At 37.4% G+C, this 24,071-nt stretch overlaps 2 protein-coding genes across 7 annotated transcripts in view; one reads left to right on the top strand and one right to left on the bottom strand.

The window, feature by feature from the left end:
• LOC120335070 (uncharacterized) overlaps positions 1–2,201 on the top strand; it is a 69,307-nt gene extending 67,106 nt beyond the window's left edge. The window contains exon 22 of the mRNA XM_078116437.1: positions 1,748–2,201. Coding sequence (XP_077972563.1) covers positions 1,748–1,957 — 210 coding nt within the window. The 3' untranslated portion in view covers positions 1,958–2,201. The remainder of the gene's footprint in view (positions 1–1,747) is intronic.
• The window catches only part of LOC120335200 (N-acetylglucosamine-1-phosphodiester alpha-N-acetylglucosaminidase-like), a 220,740-nt gene extending 197,864 nt beyond the window's left edge, over positions 1–22,876 (bottom strand). Inside the window, exons 1-13 of one of the 6 annotated variants that reach the window (XR_013476623.1) lie at positions 22,469–22,876; positions 21,447–21,608; positions 18,563–18,739; positions 16,413–16,565; positions 15,310–15,386; positions 14,654–14,720; positions 13,863–13,985; positions 12,289–12,504; positions 11,546–11,637; positions 10,467–10,643; positions 9,878–10,012; positions 8,380–8,452; positions 6,446–7,190 (exon numbers count right to left, since the gene is read on the bottom strand). Coding sequence is in view for 5 of the 6 variants with exons in the window: in XM_039402687.2 (XP_039258621.2) it covers positions 6,710–7,190; positions 8,380–8,452; positions 9,878–10,012; positions 10,467–10,643; positions 11,546–11,637; positions 12,289–12,504; positions 13,863–13,985; positions 14,654–14,720; positions 15,310–15,386; positions 16,413–16,565; positions 18,563–18,739; positions 21,447–21,608; positions 22,469–22,548 (2,013 nt within the window). In the remaining variant the exon portion in view is untranslated. The other 5 variants (XM_039402687.2, XM_078113518.1, XM_078113519.1 and 2 more) reach the window with 5 other exon arrangements.
• Positions 22,877–24,071: the final 1,195 nt, after the last annotated feature.

Below are 24,071 nucleotides of genomic sequence, written 5' to 3'. Positions count from 1 at the left end.
AGCACTACTACGGGTATGGCAATCAATATCTGATTATTTTTCTATAATTTGCTGTAAGAAGAATAGTTTGATATTATTGACTATTCTGGTGTATTTCGGCTGATCCAAATTAACCTGTTCTACAGCAAAACCATCACATTTTAATTGTGGTACCCAGATTTGTATTAGCAACGTACCAAGCAAACTTGAATTTCTATCTAAATACAAAAAAGGCAAATTGAATTCAAGCTGTGTCGCATGATTATTTGGCAACACGATAGTTCTGGTTCATTTTGCATGCTTACAGCAAAGCCAAATCTAATTCAGTCTAAATCCAATTATTCTTGCTCAAGTAGGGGCATTGGAGCAATGGTTCGAAATCTTTTGATTTTACAGAACATAGGAGCTCTGTGTTGAAGGCTTGGTTAACCTAGTTGGGCAAAGAGTGATTATTTTAGTAGATTCATCTTGAAGTAACTCCTAATATAAATAATAAGTCTGGAATCCACAACATGTGGTCGGAATCAACCATGAAGAAAAACTAACTAATTTTATATTACAAAACTTGTCATTGAGTCCTTAACCAGTGTTTCATGAAATGTCTTTCAAATCTCTCTGAACAAGGTTTGCATAAGCAGATACTTCATCATAGATTGCCCAACATTGATGTAGGTGGAAGACTTCATAAATGTTTATAACAGTAATGAAAACAAATATAATTATTTAACGAATTACTGACTGTCATTTTCCACCGAATCCAAGTTCTGTAGACTCGCCATCACATGGCCAAGAATATTTCTCAAACAAAATGATATTAAACATTGTTTCTGATTACATTCAATGTAATTCATACCCAAATAACTAGTTTTTCTGATTTCTGCTTACAGTAAAGCCAAATTTACATTTAAACTATACCTAATTATTCTTGCTGAAGTAGGGGCATTGGAGCAATGGCATAGCGGTTAAAACATTAGAATTAACTGTGATGGCAATGCATGTGACACATCCCAGGTTCCAATCCCATGCCCATCACCTCACATCCGGTATTAAATTGAGTAGACCATGCCGAACTGGAAATATTCTAGACCTTCCAAATAATAGTGGTTTCTTACGAATCGTTAGATATCAATAGCCGCTTGTACTTGGCCTTGACTTTATTTTATACTTACAGCTTTGCGAAAACATAAACCAATTACTGATAATCCTCCCAATGGTTTTAATTGATGCTGAAATAACCAGAATTTGAAACATATTGACATATTCATAAAATTCAATCTATGTTGTTACTTGGGATACATTACATTCTCATATTCATTCACAGTCTATGAGATTGCGCAATCACATGATCCTGGGCCCTCATCAGTTACCAGTCCTGATTAGGTATGGAATAATCAATCATTCAATGGTTCCAGATATATACTTAAACGACGAACGAAATGGCAATCGGCCTGCGATTATGTGAACTCCAAATCCTCTCATTCATCAGGGCTGTGAAGCCAAGAAAGGCTTACAACTGACTATAAGCTCTGAGCTATATATAAAAAAAATTCGGTGCTCCCGAGGTATGTGCACCAAGATGGCTCACAACCTCAACATGGTATGTGTTAGGGTTATCAGGTGCGCCATCTTGGCGCACATACTTCGGGAGAACAAAAAAATCTGTCTATTTTGTGTAATAAGAACTTTACCCCATTTATTCAAAGTTTCAGCATTGACTTATTCAGTAACGATGACAAACCTCCAAATACAAAATCAACTTGTTTTGCAGATTGAATTCTTGGATCTGAGTTGGAACGATGCCAGCAAATTTGGAGGTGAAGGATTATCTACAATCAGTGAAATTGTTCATCAATGTCAGGTTGAAACATTGAGGATGCAACATTGCTACTTCAGCAATGATCAGTTGGAAAGATTCAAAGCATTGATTGCTGATACCGGAGTTCAGTTCACAGACAGTGAATGTGACAATCAGGCTTGAAATCAGTGGGAACAATTCAAATCATTTGATAGCAAGGCTGATTTAAGTTTTTAAGGTTTTTTATAATATGAGAGGGAAAGCTGATGAGGTGGTTTAATTTATTATATGAAGTAACCAGAGATGACAGTAAGGAATCCAGCAATACTCTCGCATATAATTACCTAACGAGTGATTCGAATTTGCGAACGAGCAGGGTAATTAAATGTGCAATGTCAAGTAACACTTGAGACAGCGGTTACCAACTGGTGGGGGGGGGGGGGGGGGGCGTGGCCCCTTGAGGGGGCCACAGAGTAGTTAGAAGGGGGCCAGAATGTTAGGCGCTAAACTGATTTTCCTTTTACAATTAGAAAACTCATCGTTTTTCCCAGTTTCATGTTTTCACTTTGTTGACCATGAAATGTCAATGAAATGAAGCTAATGGGATTCGGAATCTGCCAATAAAAGTAATGCTATTAATACTACTATAAAGACATACAGAGGGCCACGAGTGCTGAAAGCCTCCGGAAGGGGGCCACGAGCCATGAAAGGTGGGGAAGCACTGGCTTAGGACAATAAGCCATACCGTCGAGCATAATGATACTTTCTCTATTTAACGCATATGCGAGAGAAGTTGTTGAGGTGGCTCAATGATATGATGAACCTCAAAGTCCATTCAGTTACTATTCCACACTTTGTATGGGGATGACAGTTTCAGATACATGGGCTTGGATAAGAACGTCTAAACCAACCAGAGGTGACATCCCACATCCTGCGACAACAAGGAGTCTAGTGATTCTCTCACACATGGTTGTACCTCGCCGGATTCAAACTTGTGAACCCTGCACAAACAATGAAGATTAATAATAAATAATCATCAAAGTGGGCTGATTCTTGGCTTAATTTTCATATCTGTATTATTAGGATACTCATACTTTAATTAGGTCATTTCTGGCGTCCTTGTACTCTTCTTTACATATAATATTACCCCATTACATAAACTTTAAAAGTATGATTATTTTTGTATATTTTAGTTATTATGCAATATTATGTATATTTTGGATTTTCATTTATTGGAGTAAAGTTTTTTCTGCCCTATTTCTGATATTGAATTATTTTATAAGTTATTCTATTAATTTTGGAATTGCCTGACTTCAGTATGAAATAGTATTTTCATATTTATTACGGGGTAGAGGAAAGCCGATAAGACGGCTTAATCATATGGTGAACCACGGCCTCTTGTTCGGTTATCAGTCCATGTCGGATATACAGGCCCGGATCATGCCTTTTAAATACCCTAAGCACTTCCGATTTTGGTGCCCTATGTATAAAATATTATAACAATGAAACTGGTGTTATATGTTATTTGAATGTTTAAGTTTCAATTCAATATAATCATTACTAAGTGAGAGCAAGTCACGAATAATTTACAACAGTTCTCATACTTACAAACATGGATAGAGGTTTAAGATGAGACTTGAGAACATCATTTTAACTGGGCAAATATTGAGGTCTTCGTTTCATTGAGCGCCATAGCACAATTGAAAAATTGTTTACGGAAATATCTGTGGTGTCCCATTTCCCTTGGTTCCGTAAGCACGTGCTTATTTTGCCTAATGGCTAATCTAGCACTGCGGATATGTTATTTTTTTCTTTTCATTCAATTATTCAAGCTGTGTGGGATGGATTATCATTGTTTTAATGTTTTTTAGTTGATAATGCATTTTTATTCGGAAAGTGTGCACACCATGTTTATTCAATGTATATAAGATTCCATATAGTAGTTTTTGGTAAACTTTTATTGCAATAAACCTAGAGTTGGAAAACTTGCCTTGTATGGAGTTTATCATGTTGGTTGTCTTGCTATATGATTAGCGTTTTCAGATGGAAAAGGATAGGATTTACATATTTATCGCGGGGGATAGGAAGGCCGATAAGACGGCTAAATCATATGGCGAACCACGGCCCCTCGTCCGGTAAGCCGTCCATGTCGTCTCCCTCTGGATAAATTTTGAACCACCATCCTAATTACGTAAAATTTAAACAAGCTACCCATGTCAGCCGGCTTAGACGATTATTTTAGTGAGATTCTGGGACTCCTCGTACAGCTAGGATAGTTATTCCACATATTACTCTGCTAGACTCTTTGGGGGGGAGACAATATTCAAGCTAAGCATTATCGACAGACAGAAAAGGCTTACATAGTGAAGGCTTCATTCAAAGAGAATAAAAGGTTTTTTAAAAACTCATATTTTCAATCGTAAAATATTTTAAATTCTTTATTGAAATTCTTTCCTTCGAGCCTAGAAAACCAAAAACCAGCTTAAAAAGCAATTATTTCCTTGTAATTTATTGTTTTTTATCAAAATTCAGTTTTTCCAATTCTAAACTTTTCTCAATCTGGAGAGTTTTTTTATTAAACAGGTTGGTTTTCAAGACTGGAGTGAAATTTTCTAGAATCAACAGTGTTCCCCCCTCCTCGGACCAAAGTCATGCCCAGATTGGAAGTATGCTTCTTTAACCGAGGTTCCACAACCTATGACGCTTTTTTTTATCAGTATTACGTTTGCATTTATATATATCTATAGTTTATACAATTCTTTTTAGTCTTACAAGCAAGCATTGCAAAAGGGGGTTCCTAATTCTCTGGAATGTTTCTTAGGGATTCGCGCCCCAAAAAGATTCGTAAACTAATGGGATAGAGCAGGGGTGGCCAACCTGTTTTCTATCACGACCTACTAAAATCTTCAAAATAGCTCGTGACCGACTGATCGGCAACAAGGTCACACTCAAAAACGATTTGGAACAACTGGTCTATATTATTACTATATATATATACCCATTAGATTTGCAATCATTAATAAACTGGCAACATATAATTGATCATTTTTTTGCCAGTATTACCGGTAGGTTTGCTTTTGTAAGCATTTATAGTTTATACAATTTCCTTTTTATCAATCAAATGTTTTTTTGCACAAGACAAATAAACAATTGCACTGGGGTTTATTGAAACCCGAAAATGTTTTATTTGGGATCCACCAAGAAAGTTGAAAACCAATGCACTATATTAGTTAATGAGAATGCAATATTGCAATGATGAAATATAATAAATAAACAAACAATTGCATAATAATGAAGAAGTTTAGCGACCTATAACATTTTATGATCATGGAAGCATACCTAGCAGCCAGAAATTTCAATGTAAATTTCAATTCAAATCGTGTATGGCAGCTTATACAAAATTCTGCCAAATCTGAGACAAGTATACAATTGTTCATTAAAGCATATCTAGCAGCCAGAATTTTCAATAAAATTTCAATTTGATTTGTGTATGGTTACTCATAGAGGATTCTGCCAGATATCTGATGATTTTGTTACATGCACAGCTCTAAGGAATCACTGAAATAGACGATAGCATCAGAAATTCTTTCAATTTGATATCAGAACCTTGGGTACTCCCGTAGTATGTGTACCAGGTTAGGGTTAAGCCAATATTTTATTCCAGTTTACCTTATTTTAGTTCTATTAAGAATCGAGGACTGTCTGTGTTAGTCAATAGAATATACTCCATGTACATAGGTCTCGGTCCCTTTACACATCTCGATGTAAAGTAAACAAACAAAACTAGTTACCTTCATATTGGTACACATACTTCTGGAGCTGCTCAATAACCAGCTTTGGTTCCCTTCATATCTTAGATCAGGGGTGCACAACCTTTTTGCTAATGGCGCAAACATCGCATTTATTTGTATTTAATACGGTCTCCAGAGGGCTGACGAGCGCGCCGAAGGCTCGCAATTTTTTTTCTTTTTATGACGTCATAACCGCGTATTTAACCCATGCGAGGTGCAGTCTGCCCAATTATGAAGTATGTAGGACAACTTGGAAGTATAATATTCGCATTTCAAACGGATTTTTCTTTTCGGTTGACCTATTCTTGAGCTATATTGCAGCAAGTTGCATAATGGTTGAACAATTTTGAAAAAAATCGAAAGTCGGGGAGGGGGCAGGGGCGGTCGCCCCCATTTTTTTGTCCCCAAAAGTATAATAAAATGCCAAACATTTTAATAAATTTATTCTATAAAACTTTGCAAAGCGTAGCCGCCAAATCCTATATTTTGAGCTTTTTTTGTTTATAGGATTTTTTATGTGGACGGCCGCATTATTTTCAAAACGGCGGCAGGTTGTGCACCGTTGTCTGAGATAAATGATGACAGGTGTCCCACTCTAGTCTAGTCTCACCCACATTGCATCCTCTAGCACAGGGATGGGCAACTTCTCTGGCCAGCGGGCCTGATGTGGGAAAATGAAGTCTTCGCTGGGCCGAATTATCACAAAAAATACTTCGGTATCCAATCTTTGTTAAATGCTCGACGCTCTATTAACTTTATGTTTCTTGGGATATTCCATGATTAATAAAACTTAATATGAAATCTAATTTCTAAAATCTATTTATATTTAGAAAAACTGATACCAGTAGTGGGGAATGTTTACAACGCTCTGTGCTTTGACCTTATATTGTTTGTTTAACAAGTGTGCTAACGCAATTGTTTGTTCACTAAGGCAACTGTTTATTTCACCAGCTCGCACTGACAGTGCGGTGTGAGTAGGGCGATTGGCAACTTTCATGAATGATGCGTCGGACCACATAACAGAGTGTGGTTAGATGCAGTCAACGGGCCGCTCAAGATTCCGGGACCAGCCCGCGGGCCGTATGTTGCCCACCCCTGCTCTAGCACCTCTATTGCACAGAAATTTTTTTTACGACACCCACTATTATAATAAAGAAGTCTCTTCAAATTCCAAGTTACTTTCATCGTTATTGGGATTATTCAAGGGCGTGTAACCTTCTTTCGAATGCGACTGCTTGTTCTTGAAAGTTTGAACTAAATTTTTTAATGAAGGCATTTTCGATTTCCTCTTGGTTTTAATTCTGTTATTTCCCATTGAAAAAGGCTTAGTTTTGCGCTTAGGACTGGAACGGATGCCTTTTAATGCAATTTTATTGGCATCTGCTTCAGTAGTTTGATGATTACTGAGAGAGATGCCTTGTAGTGGTATAAAATTTGCATCCGCCTCAGTATCTTCTTCTTGATCGAGAGGGATGCTATCCAATGGAACATTTTTTGCTTTCTTGTGATTGTCATGGTGATCGTAGCCTCCAGTACAGCCAGATTTTAGTAATAATAAATAAACGTTGAAAGCGAGACTCAATACAAGAGCTCCAACTGTTGTACACATGATCGCCATCCAGTGGCTGAACAATAAAAAAAAACATTTGAATATCTAAATAATTTTATCGTTTCAGCTTCATTAAATAAATAATTTAAATCTTAGTAGAAAATACGAAGAGATGGCAAAAATTGCATTCAAGAAATCGAAAAAGAGGTTTTAAATGAAAAATGAAACAAAATATTGGAATGAGGAGCAAATGAGAGTTGTGGATGAAAATTTCTTGTATCCAAAGCAAATAACAGACTAATCCCATATCTGACATGGACTGGTAATTGCACGAAAGACCATGGTCTTATTGACTCCTCTTCTAAGCGTTGAAGACATTTTAGTTACCTTGTGCAATTCAATTCAGCATGTCATTGAAATGGCCTAGAGCAGTGGTTCCCAACCTTTTATGGCTCGTGACCCCCCCCCCCCCTCCCAGAGGCTTTTCGCACCCATAATTCCAGTGGTGTTTAGAGTGTTATTTTGATTGGTAGATTTCAAATCTCATTATGTTCAATTGATTTATGCTCAACCAAGCAAAAACAGCCTGTGAAATAACCTTATCAAGCAAATAGGATGAGTGAGGAGTCTTTTAGTAAAGTGGGAGATAAAATCAGTTTTGCGTTTAGCATTGTGGCCCTCTTCAACTGATGTGTGGCCCACTTCGGGAGGGGGGAAACCGGGGCTTCGGTTAGGAACCGTTGGCCCAGAGTGTATTTTCAAATTATGCAATGGCTGTTGCAGAACTGTGGATTTGGGCAAGCTTTAGACTGAAACCATATTTTCAAACAAAGGTGAAATTATCAAAGCCGTTGAATTCGGGATTCCTGAATTTCATAGCAGAAAATAAAAAAAAAATTATATTAAAACTCAAATGGCAAATCTCTAGGCCATTTCTATTCTATAGCATTCTATCAAAGAAGTCTTGAGCATGGCAAAGTTTTTGTATTACAATTTGTCAAAAGTTCTCTGAACCTTCTTTGGGAGCTGAATATATAGGGTGTCCATAAAGTCTTTTGTTTTGGCCCTCACAGATGTATTAAATGAAGTAAAAATATTGATTGGAAAACAAAAAACCTGGTTAAGATATATTGAGAACTGACTTAATACCAAAATTGAAATTGTGAAAGGACTTTATGGACACCCTGTATGTTTTTTCAGACTCGAAAAGCCTGTACAGGGCCTTGTTCAGAGTACACAGCATCAAATTTCTACAAATTACTCACAATTCCATGAAATCTTTTGTTTTCTGAATCTTTTCTGATTTTCTTTGTTGCTTTTTGATCAGACATTGAGCAACTGTGAAATCATGTGTTTATGAGTTTTTTAACAGCAAACAAGACGCTGCACAGAAAGTCTTGGCAGAAAAGAAACTGCTATTCTTCGATGCCTGAGGTTGAGTTGAGCTGTTTACATTTCAGTGGCTGCTTACACAGAGTTCTGTCATAACCAAAAACGGAACCGGGTGTCGGAACATTGTCGCACAATGCTGCTTTTCCAGACCCTTTTTCATTGCAAAACGTAGAAAATAAGAAAACACAACAAATTATATAAATAAACTTTCTTTGTATGTAAGTGTATAAATATGTAGGTGTGTGTATGTGTGGTGTGTGTATGTGTATGGATATGTAGGTGTATGTATGTGTGTAAATATGTGGTGTGTGTATGTGTATCAATATGTAGGTGTGTGTATTTGTGTAAATATGTGGTGTGTGTATGTGTATCAATATGTAGGTGTGTGTATTTGTGTAAATATGTGGTGTGTGTATGTGTATCAATATGTAGGTGTGTGTATGTGTGAAAATATGTGGTGTGTGTATGTGTATAAATATGTAGGTGTGTGTATGTGTGTAAATATGTGGTGTGTGTATGTGTATCAATATGTAGGTGTGTGTATGTGTGTAAATATGTGGTGTGTGTATGTGTATCAATATGTAGGTGTGTGTATGTGTATATGCTGTAGTAAAAATAAAAAAAATCGACTTCACAACTTATTTATGAGGGTAAAAAAAGTCCTTAAGTATCCATAAAACAATATGATGAATGATGATAAAAAACGGTGCATTATGTGGAACTATTACCAACCAAAGTTAAGTCCAACTAACGTCTAAGGTTTCCCGAATACAGAACAACAGTGGCCCCTGAATATTTCCGATCCTGAATTTACAAAAAAAAAAAGAATTTCTTCCATCAATTCGGCGCTCCAGAAGTATGTGTACCAATAGTAACAGTAACTAATAGGCAGTAACTAATTTTGTTTGCCTACTTTACATCAAGTTGTGTGGAGGGACTGAAACCTATGGGCAGAGGAATGTTCACTTGGCTAACACAAACAGTTCCCAAACTTGGATACTCTCGAAGTATGTGAACCAAAATGGCGGACACCAGAACGAACATAGTATGTATACCAGATTAGGGTTAGGCCATATTTTTTCCAATTTCCTCCTATCACAAGTTCGGTGACTAGCCAGGTGACTCCCATAGTATTTGTACCTGAAATTATGGCCTAACCCCAACTTGGTACGTACACATACAACATTCCGGTGTCTGCCATCTTAGTGCCATACTTCTGGAGTACCCTAAATTATTATAAATCCTCCCAGTTTGCCATTCCGGCCTTGAAATGTCACAATAAAAACACAGAACACTCATATTAGATATTTCACCTCATCTAATGTATTGTTCCCCTGCCTTAAACACTCGAAATATAATATCTAAACTTACCATTAATGCTAGCATACTTTTCTAGATTATAAGATGTGTCATTCCTGCAAACACCTGATGCAGGGTCACACGTACATGTATTGGCACAGTGGCACGTATACTGACAATTGCTGCCATAGGTACCGGGCTCACAACCTAAAAATATATAGAAAAAGGGTGTTAGAGGTAGCCAGTCACTTAAAATATAAATTTTGTACCTTTTTTATACAATGTCTCTGTTCGCTAGGCACGAGGCCCTATATACAAGCAGCCAATGATGTGCAAAGATCTTACTGTTAAGAATAAGCGGGAATCATTCTGGCTCTGTATTGCTACCCCAGGGGTGCGCAAATTGAGGCCAACAAAGAAAATTTTTAATTTAGTTTAATCTGATATGTTCGAGTAATTTCAATCCCTTTGTGTTGCAAAGCCTATACCTGCGTCCAATTTACTACCTATGGCGAAACAATAACAGCTAGCTAACAACGCAATTCAAAGCAATTGGTCCCGTACTAATGGAGAAAAGCGCTTGTTTCAATACAACAAGAATTCTAATAACAACAAAAGAATACTAAAACGATCCATAGGTTCAGTTCGTGCCTAAAAATACCTTTTTCACATAACGCTCCTCCAAATCCTGGACGGCAAGTGCAGATCCCTGTGACGCTGTTGCAAGTTCCATTATTTCTACATCGGCACTCCTGAGAGCAATTCTTTCCAAAGTGAGTCGGACCGCAGGGGATGGTGCAGTCAGTACCATGCCACCCAGGAGAGCAGTCACAGCCTTCTAAAATCAGGAAATAAAAAATACTAAAATTGAGTCAAGCTAAGCTCGGCAGTGCGGCGCTAAGTGTTAAAATTACGCTTTCCACCGCACCCTGATTACCCTGCATGCTTTCGCAGATTTCAATCCTGTGGGGCCATTGAGTCACAAATCAGAAAAAAAATAATAATTGCCCACCCATGAGCGCAGTCGCAGCCATCTGGGATAAGAATGCAGGGGGAAATGATGAACTGAAGTCAATTTAATTAAATTCTCTTTCCTCTAGAACAGTGCTCTCACATATTTTTGACTTGCCGCATGCGGCTCTTATACTAAAAAATTGGGGCTCCCAAAGTATGCGAACCAAGATGGCGGACATCGGAATGTAATATGTGTACTAGGTTAGGGTTAGGCCATAATTTTAGGTATAAATACTACGGGAGGCTCTTGGCTAGTCTTCGAACTGATAATAGGACTAAAATAAGGAAAATTGGAAAAAAATTATCGCCTAACCCTAACCTGTTCCCCATGTTACGTTTCGATGTCCGCCATCTTGGTTCGCATACTTCGGGAGCACCAAAAAATTTTGCCCCACCCCTGCTGTATAGGATACAATTTATATATTTATCTCGGGGGAGCAGACAAGAACTTAATCATATGGCGAACCCCGACAACTCGTCTGGTTACCAGTCAATGTCGGGTATGAGATTAGTTAGCCAGTTATTTGTTGTCAGAAACATGGACTTCATGGTGGAGGAAGCCGTAATCGACCAGGGGTCATGTGAACGCAAATAACTAACCCCGCATGGGATTCGAACCTGCAAACCCACGTAGCCTAATCAGAGGTGGAGAGCATATTCCTAGCATGATGTGCCACACCACTGAGTTATTGTAAAAAAGCTGTAGAAAAGTTTGTAAAAAAGTACCTGGCTGGCACGATCCATGTGAAGAACAGTTATGGTGGCCGCAATACAACTTTTCACATGACTCGCCTCTGTAGTTCACAGAACAAGAACATCTTGAAAAAGGAGTTAAATTCTATTAAACAGTTTTATGTCTTTGTTTACAACAAAGCCATAGACTAGTGGTTCTCAACTGCGAGGTGTACCCCACAAGAGGGCTAAAGACAATTTTGCCGAGATGATAATTGAAATGAAAATATTTGGATTTTTATTATTATTATACTTATTTTGAATATTTATATTCCATCCTCTTATTTTAAACAGATTTTTTCAATAAAACATACTTTCGCCTTACTATCTGCTGTCTGTGGCTTATTATTAGCTAGTTATTTTTGAAGTGGGGTGCAAGACTTGAAAAAATATGGAAAAGCTTAATAAGTTTAACAACCACTGCTCTAGTCAATATTGTATATATGTAAGGAGCTATGGTATTTCAAAAGGTTTCAAACTAGCCATTGATATATAATCCTGTGGGGAATAATTATGTGCGAGAGGATTCGATTACCACTATGTGCCACTGTTACCGCTTCCTCCACTATCAAGTCCATGCATCTGAAACAGCTGGCCAACTAGGCGGCTCAACTAAACTGGTAAGAAGATGAGAAATCTTCTTATTGGCTTTCTTCTCCCTGGCATGAATATGAAAGTTCTATACTATTCAGCTAAGGAATGGAATTAATCGCAAAAATATTCAAGTGCAGACTCACTTTCCATGGATACACTCCCCATGCACACACTCTGTTTCACAATCGGGATCGTGAGCGCAGACAATAGTTGTAACTGCTCGAGCGCATCGCCACTCGGGGTCACTCTTGCAATGATCGGATGGATAACTCGCCAATGAACCATTGAGAACCAACGTTGCAGAACCGCCTCCATCCAAATTAATTGCATTCACAAGATGGAATTCTTTGATCAGCAATCTAGAAGAAAAAGTGGTTACTAACAATTTTCACTCATTCAGTATTGCAGTAATACATATTTATGCAAACATTTTAAACTAAATATTTCAACTGTACGGAGGATTTCAAATTTTGATGATTTGACTGAAAAATACTTCAAGAAAGTTGTTGAGATTATGATTAAATTTAGTTTTTGCACGAGTCCTATTATTTTCCTACTTTTGATTTTGTAACACTGTAATTATTGTTCATTAAATGTAACATTTTACACCACCGTCACATGACCCGCCCCTCTAGGTGCCCTAATTTTTTGGCCCCTGGTTCTAGTGCAGGGGTAGGCACGGATTTTGCAACAGGGGGCAAAACTTTTTCCCACCTAGACTGGCCGGCCATGTAAGTGCGACGTAAAAAAATATAATATATGAACAATATTTACAGTGTTACAAAGCAAAAGTGATAAACAATATGTCTTGCCAAAACTGAATTTACCGCAATCTGAACAAATTCCTTGCGATATTTTTAGCTGAAACATCAAAACTTGATTTGAGTTTGGCTGTGGCAGCATCAAGCGGGCAAGATTGAATTACCAAACGGGCCAGACTTGGCCCGCGGGCCGTACTTTGCCCATGCCTGTTCTAGAGTATCGTTAGTTGACAGGGTTGTGAGTAATTCTAGCTTAAGATTTGCTAAAATTGAACAAATGGTAACGCAGAGTTTTTATGTTGAGAAGGAATGAAGAGTTTCAAAATAAGCAAAAAGAGAAATGCATCGAAAAAGTTGGGGAATCACTTCAAGGCAGTGATTATTAACCTCAGCTCTCAGAGCCGCATGTGGCTCTGAACTATTCTTCCTGCGGCTCTCATTATCCTTTAGAACTTATTCATTTTTAGTGACAAATTTTCATTGAAAATTAATCTAGGGCATAAAATTGAAAGACTGAACTCCGGTAGTTGAACCGTTTGAATTTTTGTCCTGAAATTCAGTACATTAAATTTACGGAATTTTAACACATCAGCAAACCGGTTAGCATTACTGAAAAAAACATGACTTTTTGTAACAGAGCCAGCTGAAAAACATGACTTTTTGTAACAGAGCCAGCTGAAAACATGAGTTTTGTGATGAAACCTGCTGACAAAAAATTTGAATCCCACAATTGGACACATGGTGTCACTATTGAGTCAAAGCGAAGGAAAAAACACCGCTAGATCAATAAGTTGGCGTTCTCTGATCGCTATCTCGTTATTTTATTTTGCGTTATTTTTTCTGCGGTTCCTTACAACTTTAAAAGTTTGAGATACGGCTCTGACACTGAAAAAGGTTGAGATCCACTGCTTTGGGGTTTCGCTTGTTCAAAGCAACAAAGCATAGATCGCCGTTACCTTGCAAATTGATTAAGGTTGAGACCTCTGACTTTGGTTTGACCTTCAGTATTGACGAAAACAACTCTTCCTAAAGCATCGTGTCCGATCGCTGTCCGTGCTGATTGAACATCAATGAAAGTTCTAAAATCAAAAGGAACGATTGCGACTTAATTAATAAGAACGAATCTTTAAGAAGCTGCTTCAAGAAATTTTTTTAATTCTTACTTTCGGTTTCTATTTTTGAAATAATTTGGTATAGTTTGCTTCAAAGTATAATCATTTATAGACCAGCCAAAAAACTATTTCTGTGTAATATTTGAAAAAAAATTTATGACAACAGCCACTCATGTATCTGGGGCTATTCAAGAAGAGCACATGTGGTGATTTACTTTCCTGAATGGGCTCGTTCTAGATAAGACTTGCTCACAAGGTTGTAAGCGCAATATGACACTATAAATGAAAAATGGTTATTGACAAAAAAACTAGAGTAACAACTAATGTACAACGACATGTATTGCACCAAGTGACAGATTGATTGAAGGGTTTGACATCGCCCACTCCATGCATCCAAAAGCTTGTCAGGCTCAAAGCTGCTTGTGCTGATTTCTCAGATGGCTCGGAGGTTTGAATACTTTGGGGAGATCTGTTTTTGCTTTTGTTAATAATTTTCATGTCTCAGGATATTAATTCTGATGGGTGACTTTGAGGTATATGTGGCTCGTAAAAACTATGGTCGTAATTTCAGAAGGCACAAGTGGGCCGGATGAAATACTTAAATGGGCTGTAATTTGCCAATCCTAATATCTAACCTGAGGGTACCAGTCTCCTGTACGTCAGCACTTTCACATTTGAATGATTCTTCTACATACGGTGAACCTGGGATAAATGAAAAGATAAGATCAATCATGCCTCATAGCCATAGCTAGATAACTAGGATAACATATAAGATAACATATAACTCATATATATAGCTAAGTAGATAAGAACGATAAGATAACACAAATATACTGGATATATTTCAGTTATGATAAAATTTGTTTTATATTCATAACTAGGTATATTTCAGATAAGGAAGCTAAGACAACATGAGTGCCATCGAATAAAAAAGTCTCTAGCATAATTTGGTTCTCTCCGAGTTCAGAGCTGGAGTCAAGTTCATATCTTCCTCAAGTCAAAAGCTGAAATCGGAATTTTTGTCAACTGGGGTAAAGAGCCGTAATTCAAATGATTTTATGAGTTTGAGTTCTGAGTTTGAATTATTTCAGACTCCAGCCTGATTAGCAAAGAAAAGTCGATTTTTAAAAAATGCGTGACCAAATAAACTCGACTAGACGCATGGTGCTCAGGTGCACCTCTGATTACTCTGTCCGGATTCGCTAGTCGAAACTTGTGGGAAATTGCGGATAATGCGAGGGGGCTGCTGAACTCTTCTGCGATATTTGAAATTTTATAAGCTAATTCCTACCATTTCTCACAAGCCAAACAGCTCCACCAATCAGTTGCTTGAAATCCATTTTTTCAATATCTTCAGAAGTTATGTATCTAAAAAAATATACATGTTATAATTGAACAAAGGCATAAAGAATTTTTTTTGATCTTAATAACAACGATGGGTGGGTATTCCCTTAACCAGTGGTCCATAAACAGTGGGGTGCATCCCACTATGGGAGCAAAGCCATTTTTGAGGGGGGTGGAAGTAATTAAAAATAAAACAAATTGTTAGCTTTGATCTTGCCTGCCTTATTTTGAATAATTACATTTCTTTATTATATAGCCTACACATAATTTCAACATGCTTTTAAATAAAACATACTTTCGCCTTTTTTGTAGAATATTTTTAGCTAGTTATTCTTGAGGTGGGGTGCGAAATTTTACAAAATCTGAAAAAGGGAACAGCCTAAAAAGTTTGAGAACTACTGCTCTAACCCCATGTTGCAAGTCGAGCCAAGTGTTAGCTCAGTGTCTACTTGGGTCCGAAGTCAAGTAAAATTTTACTGCGATTAGTTGCTGATTAATTTTATTTAAAATTCCCAGCCAACTTTTTCAGCAGATAATTATTTTCATCCATGGCTATTCACAAGGTTTAAGAATATAAAATATAAGTTTTACTCATTTTTCCAAACAGGTAAATCATCGCATTTAATTTCTGGTCACTTAACGAGCCCTCACATTGAATTTAAAAAACCTGGAGACATAAATTGGCCCTAGAACCGATGACCATATTCTGCCGAGTTCCTGACAACAGCCCCAAAACAGTAAATTTATAAGAATTTGCATAAAAGCCACCCTTGTACCTACGTGTATGACAACCAATTACAGACCAAGTGCTGCTTCGAGTGTGTGCTTGCTCTTATCATAAGAACTTGGCAGGGTTCGAGTTGTAGCTGTTGGAATCAAGTTAGCATAATGTCATTACGTTTGAGTGTGATCAGTGTGCGAATAAGCCTAATTTTAGTGAGATGGAGTTATGTATGTAATGACCCCTTAGTTTGGCAATTTTTTTTTTGATTTTCAATACGGCTTATATGTGAGATATACATTGGGTACTTTTTTAAATAGTATACTCACCCAACAACAATTGTTCCATTCTTAGTAATCCCGAAGTTAGCATTCTGTATGTTCCCATGGTCTATCACAAGCCTACCATCACTCACTAGATTACCCAGACAGCTGCCATACTTAATACTGAAGAATCCTCCATTCTGGGCCACCCTGCATTTCCTGAAAATGCAAAGTTTTTTAGTCAAGTATAGGCTTTTTATATTATTTCTGGAAGAAAAAATAAAGCCAATAAAATGGCTTAATCATGATAGATTTTCCATATTTAACCAAGGGGAGAAGAAAGTTAATAACATGGCCTAACCATATAATACAAGGAGATAGATAAAAGCCATTACAGGATAAAGTGGCTTATCATATGGTGTACCACGACCTCTAGTCCGGTTACCAGTCCAAGTCGGGTATGGGATTAGTTACTTGATTCAGATGCATTGACTTGGAGGAAACCACTGTGTAATGACGAAGAGAATAAAGCAACTTTACCACATAGTTTCATATTTATTCCGAAAAGAGGAAAATTGATAAGATGGGTTAATCGTATTGCTAGCCCATCGCCTCTTGCTGTAACCGACCAGCAGTCGGGTGAACCATAGGCTATGGCAAAGAGTCAAGCAATCTTCTTGCAAATGATTACCCCTAACGAATCAAACCAAGATAGGTGTGATGGCTAGCGTGTTCCTGATGCTTAACAAATACGCCAAACGTCAAGCTGATATAGATCATGGCTACTCGACTCACGGAGCGTGGTCCGAATTCGAACGTCTTTTTCCACAGCTAATATATTCCAAATTTTCAGTCTCAAAGACAATTTGAGTTGCTAGGAAGCATTATTTTTTCAAATGTCCTAGGTCCTATGGGACCGAATAATTCACATTTTCCCAGTAAAGTCAGCTGTCGTTACCAATACATGATATTGATCACTTCTCCATTTTTTTAAACGACAAATTTTAAATTTTGTTTGATTAGTTGAAATATAATTTTTAGAATGAACGGACCGCGATAATTTTCAAGTTTTGTAAACAGACTTTTAGTGAAAATATTTGAGTAGCCCTGATAGAGAGTACCTAATCAAAAGATCAATAATCCTCATAACAACTTATAATAGATGATAAATTAATCCATGCATGTGTGGCATGATATTTAATAGGAAGTGCTGTCAGAAAACATGATGTTATAAGCTATTGGTTCGGACTACCTAATTATATCTATTTTTGCTGGCGGATCAATATACAGGGTGTCCACAAAGTTCCTTTACAATTTTAATTTTCTTCTGAAGTCAGTTCTCAATATATCCTAATCAGGTTTGTTGTTTTCTAATCATTAATTGTTCGAATATGTTTACTTTATTTAATACATCTGTGAGGAGCAAAAATATATATGGTATCGATACATTTCCCTTTGAAATTTCAAAATTCTCCAAGACTTTATGGACACCCTGTATATATAAAAAGCAAGGATACTGTAACAAGAGTGAGGACTCTTCTGCTAATTACTTATCCTTTCTAAATATCTTTCTATTTAACATCTGATAGTCAGAACAAAAATATTCATCATCTATATATAGGGATGGGCAACTCAGAATACTGAATGCGGAGGATCCGATAACATTATTCAGTTTTCACCTGTTAATATTCGTATTTCCGGTTTCTAAATTATTAATCAATGACTTTTGAGTATATTCTCCCACCCGAGTTTGGTTTTACTTGCGCTCACAGAGAACCAATAAAATCGGCAGACATCAAACTTGGCAACCTAGATGGTAAATTATTCTACATTGGCTATTCCATCTATATAATCTTTTCACAATCTAAATCCATGAAATCGCATGGCTTTGCACAATCAATCATTCGATTAGCAGATCTATTAATACCTAGAAATGCCATTAATTTGCTCATTTTCGGCCTAAATTTGATGAATAATTTGAAAATTCAAAAAAATGTTAGAACACAAAGAAGTACCGGTAGGTGCTTTTTGAGATGGTCATATTTTGAAGCAACATTTACCAAAGTTTTTTCAATAAAAAGTGAAACACGCTCAAAAATCAAAAATATAATTTCACTAATTTCTCAATCAGCGTTTACAAGTTTCACACTACTGAGTTAAAAGCCCTCAGCACTTGGAATAGAAAATATTTCTGCCACAGCCACCCACAATCTTACCTTTGCTTTGACGTGTTCTCCACTGTATCAGTGATATTATTTGAGCAGCCGCCTTGAGAGTGGGGTTCCAAGACGCTGAACGATCGCAGAGGGTTTGTAACTGTCGTTATGTGGCCGTACGCTTTCACAGTGATGTAGGAATAATACTCGTTAGACGGCACGTCAGATACAAAATATCTGAAAATATGAAACCATGAATTAGATCCGACGAGGTAGTGTGACAGGAGTGTGAAAGATTCCTGATCAACGGAGCTGACCGAAGTGAGTTTGACCACTTTGAAGAGAGTCAGAATGTCAACGCTAAGAATAGGATTCACATATTTATCCAGGGAGAGGAGGGGCGATAGGCAGGGATGGCCATTTCCGAATACTAAACTATTCCGAATACATTCTAAAATAATGTTTTCGAATCTGGAATTCCGAATACATTCTAAAATCGAAAATAAAACATTTTTGTTTCATTTCATTAAAACCCAGTAAATTAGGAAATAAGCTTCAAAAGGAATATCAGAATGAAGCCACAGACCAACAGTACATTACACAAAGTAATTGATAGTTTATAGTTATCAATAAAAAATAATAGCAACTTGCGACACAGTCAGTTTATTAAAATTATTCACTTTGTACAAATGACCATATGAAAAGATAGCCAAAGAGTTGGGGTGACGCTTTCTATTATTGGTACCATGATATTACGATAATAGTCAAGTCTATTGACAAAAATACAACTTGTATTCAGATAATTGTGTATATTTTCTGTGAGTAATCAAATTTATTGGCAATACAGGCAACTGAAACAAGCCACAACAATCGAAAATCCATTATGTCTTTAAAAATTCTAATATTTAAGCTTGGAGTATTCTACTACCTACCAGTATATTTGTATATTAATTTATGTTAACCATAATGTTAATATGTGTAACATATTGTTGTGTTTGAAATTAGAAATAAATTAACAGAGAATAGATGACCACCACTGCCAGCCGTGCAGCCAGGATTTTCGAAATCGGAAATTCCCATTGCCGCCTGTAACACCCACCGCGATTCCGCGCTCGTTAAAAGAGCCGTCTTTTCAGCGTATAATGATCATCCTGTTACATAAAATATTCAATCCATGACAACTACGAGATTCTAAAATATCTTTATATATTAATTTAATGTGTCCAACGTAACTCGCGGTTGCTTCTTCTTACGTCAAAAAAAAAACATTATTATTCGGTCCACAGCGATCTGTGACCTAAAAGTACGAGATAAACCGCCTGATATATTTAATTTTAATACGTATTTTTGCAAACTTGCCAACTCGGTATCGCCGTTAGAAAAATCTCAAATAATGATATAAAATCCTGTTAAGTGTAGTGTATAATTCATTTCATACAATGAATATACATACAAAGTTGAGCAGTAAATTAAAAATACATATTTATTGCCGCGATTATGCCACCTGTTAAAAGAGTCGACTTTTACAACAAATAATATAACAACGAATATATATTTTTCTGTTGTGCAAAGTGATGGTTCGTGACCGATACGGGCCTATTTAAAATGTCTTGTTTTATTAATTTAATTGTCTCCAATTTAACCTTCGGTTGCGTCGACAAAATAAAATCCTCACCACTCTTATATACCATTGCAATCCGCGATCATAAGAATAAAAACGCGTGGTAAACTGCCCGATTAAATAATGTTCAGATCCGTATTTTGCGAATTCGGCAAATATTTAGATGTAGGCCTACTTGTTAACAGTGACTCCACTCCGCTCAATCGAAATGCTGACACTCTGATTATTTTTAGATAAAACCGTTCGAAAAATCCATAAATCTGCTGTAACATCTCAGAGTAAAATTTATTTCATCACAATAAAATTGATTGAATATACTTTAGATTAATTATATTAAATACATCCTCACAACCCGGGAAAAAGTCGCGTTTCGAATATTCGACGGCAATTCAAAGTAATGAATAATCAGGCAAATCCCGCCCTCAATTCGTGACGATATGTTTCTAAACGCCCGACCAAACATAATATGTACGGTAGGCCCACGAAATTTTGCGATTTTCACTGCCTAGAAAAGCATTTTATAAATTTTCACGGGTTTCAATAAAACTTATATTGTTTGCGGTTTTATTTTCAGTATTTTAAATTGCCGCTTTTCAATCAAAAAGTTGCGTTGTCTTCAGAAACTCGCCGCCGATGATTGTATTTACCAGATTCACAATTCTGTGCGCGTACGTTATCGTGGAACAAATTTGTTTAAAATTTTCGTTTTAGAGAAAATAACACAAACGTAAAAGCGTTTACGGCCCAAATAACACGTTACGCTGATGAGTGATGAAAACAATCACGCGCAAGTTTCTATCGAGAATGTTTTCATTCAACGGAAACGTCTTGGAAGCGGCGTCGAAAATGTGTGACGTCACACAAATATTCGATATTCTTATGAACGCTAATTCCGATATTCGAATGACGAGATATTCGAATACATTCGAATACTTTATTCGAATTGGCCATCCCTGGCGATAGGACTGCTTAATCATATGGTGAACCACGGTCTCTCGTCCGGTTACCAGTCCGTGTCAGGTATGAAATTAGTTAGACAGTTATTTTTTTTCGGAAGGATAGACTTGATGGTGGAGGAAGCCGTAACCCACCGGCGGTTACGTGAACCACCCTACGATGACGAGGAGTCCAGCAAATACCTATCTTCACATTGAATTCGAACGCGGATCCGTGTTGATTGCTGGACTACTCGCCATTTTGGATGGTTCACCTAACTGCTGATTGGTTACAGCGAAAGGCTGGTCATACGATGCCTGTACAGGGACTTGTTCGCAGCAAAAGTCGTGAAAGATTGTCATACAAAATATTGATTAGATTACTGACCTGGTATTAGCTGCTGGGACAAGTTGGTCGGTTACATTGGCAGTAAATGTCTCGTATGTTTGGTTATAACCTGGATTTTTCATGGTTGATCGAGCGTGACGACGATGCAATGAACCATGACGAGGTTGAGCATAAGGAAAGATAACATCATCAACTAATGACCTTTGAAAACAAAAATACATTTTCATATAAATATATTCAAAATGGTGAACGATGATCCTCTCAGTCAGTTAAACCGGTGACCAATTAATTGTTTCAAACAAATGCTGTTAGGACAGTAACAGTAATCAAAGAGAGCATAACTGAACATGCAATAATATCAGAATATCAAGAGATAAAGCAATTCTCTTACGCTTAACTATCCCAATTTCTGAATTCTGGAATGTACCAGGAGCGAATACCAGAAATAGACCAGCAGACACATTATGCTGTTCTGTCTTTACATTTCTGAGTGATGGTTCGGAACTTTTCTAAGAGATGGGTCTCCTTAAACTTCTGACCTTTGACAATTTGAGTGGATAGGATAGGATTTACATATTTATCCCGGGGGAGAGGAAAGCCGATGAGACGGCTTATCCATATGGCAAACCACGGCCTCTCGTCCGGTTACCATTCCAAGTCGGGTATGGGTTTAGTTATATTGTTTGTTTTCGGAAGCATGGACTTGGTGGTGGAGAAAGCCGTAACCAACCAACGGTTACGTGAACCACTCAACGACGGCTAGAAGTCCAGCAATCCTCTCGCACGTAACCATCCCTGCATGGCATTCAAACCTGCGAACCCATGCAGAGTAATTAGAGGTGCGGTGGCGAGCGTATTCCTAACGCCTAGCCCGTTGAGCAGAACCGCCGCGCCGAGTGAACACTCGTGACTTTGCTGAAAGGTCTGAAGGTCAGGAAAGTGAGTCTACTTTACTTCCAAGTGAGTACCTACAACTCTTCACGGAGATGAGTCTGCTCGTGTGAGTGAGATGATCTTGCTTTGACTCCACAAAAAAGTCTGTTTTAAAAAAATTAACTTACGGGCTTTTATCTCTTGCGTTCATTCCTGTGATCTCTAAGAACGAAATGATTTGAACAATAAAACACCATTTTCGTAACATATCCTTTCAAATACTATCATGCCATAATCCAAAACTCCAAGACTCCAACTTTTTACATTCGGCGCAGAATTGTAAAAACCTGCAATTTGAAATTATCAACACTGCAACAGGAGGCAATGCAGAAATAAAATGCCGAATTGCAAAACGAAATACAAGTGGTGAACGGAGTATAACTTATCGCATAATTATCCGCATACGGTCCTCAGTGACATATAAATTATCAATTTATATATTTATTGTCGAATAAATAGGTCGTTTACGGCTTCCTCCACCATCCAGGCTCTACTTTCAATCCAATCATCAGAGAACAAATAACTGAATAACAAAATAATCAAAATAATCGACTTAGCTGCCGGCTTCCAATTTATACGAATTCGAACTAATTTTGTGACAGAAGAAGCAACGCCCGAAACTAGTTTTGTGTTTTTATGTTTGTTGTTTACTTTTTAGCTTTATTTGTTTACAAAAAACAGCAGCTAATCAATTAATTGTTATTATCGGTATTCGCATTTCGGCACAAGCACCGTCACATAGCTTTTAAATGTTTTTGTATTCTTCACGGCTTTCACTCATCAAAATTATTTACAACATTACAAGTAAGCTTCGACCGTGAAATTTATTTTCTTGTGATCATGTACTCTGTTCATTAATTTATTTTAGTATACGGCGCGGGGTGTGGCTCAACGGGCTAAGCGTTAGGAATACGCTCGCCACCGCACCTCTAATTACTCTGCGTGGGTTCGCAGGTTCGAATCCCACGCAGGGATGGTTATGTGTGAGAGGATTGCTGGACTCCTCGCCGTCGTTGGGTGGTTCACGTAACCTCTGGTCGGTTACGGCTTCCTCCACCATCAAGTTCATGCTTCCGAAAAACAAACAATATATAACTAATCCCATACCCGAATTGGAATGGTAACCGGACGAGAGGCCGTGGTTCGCCATATGGATAAGCCGTCCTATCGGCTTTCCTCTCCCCCGGGATAAATATGTAAATCCTATCCTATCCTATGATTATCGTGATGTGTTTTCACTTGTGTGAGTGTGGGTTAATGGGCGCAAGCGCTGTTTACAGCGTTCGTTATAAACCTTCATATATTTTTTGTCCATTTTCCCGATCTTTCGGTAGCCCTTGTCTGTATTTTTTATTTATTTGTGTTTTGTGTTGTAGACGAAAGATCGAAATAAATTGTATTGTATTCAATGTATTGTATCAACAGGAGGCAATTCAGAAATAATATGCCGAATTGCAAAACGAAATACAAGTGTTGAACGGAGTATAATTTATTCTGTTCGGAGTATCCAGTAAAGTCCGAGATATAAATTATCAATTTCTATAATTATTGTAGAGTAAATTAGTCGTTTACGGCTTCCTCCGGCATTCAGGCTACCAATCCATTCTTCTGGAAACAAATGACTGGCTAACTAATTCTATACCCGACGTGGACTGGTAACCGGACTAGAGGCCATGGTTCTCCACATAATCAAGCCGTCCTATCGAATTTACTGCAATATGCAAATATGAG

This window comes from Styela clava, chromosome 1, assembly GCF_964204865.1.
Source record: "Styela clava chromosome 1, kaStyClav1.hap1.2, whole genome shotgun sequence".
NCBI classification, from domain to species: domain Eukaryota; kingdom Metazoa; phylum Chordata; class Ascidiacea; order Stolidobranchia; family Styelidae; genus Styela; species Styela clava.
This window is presented reverse-complemented; position numbering and strand designations above follow the sequence as displayed.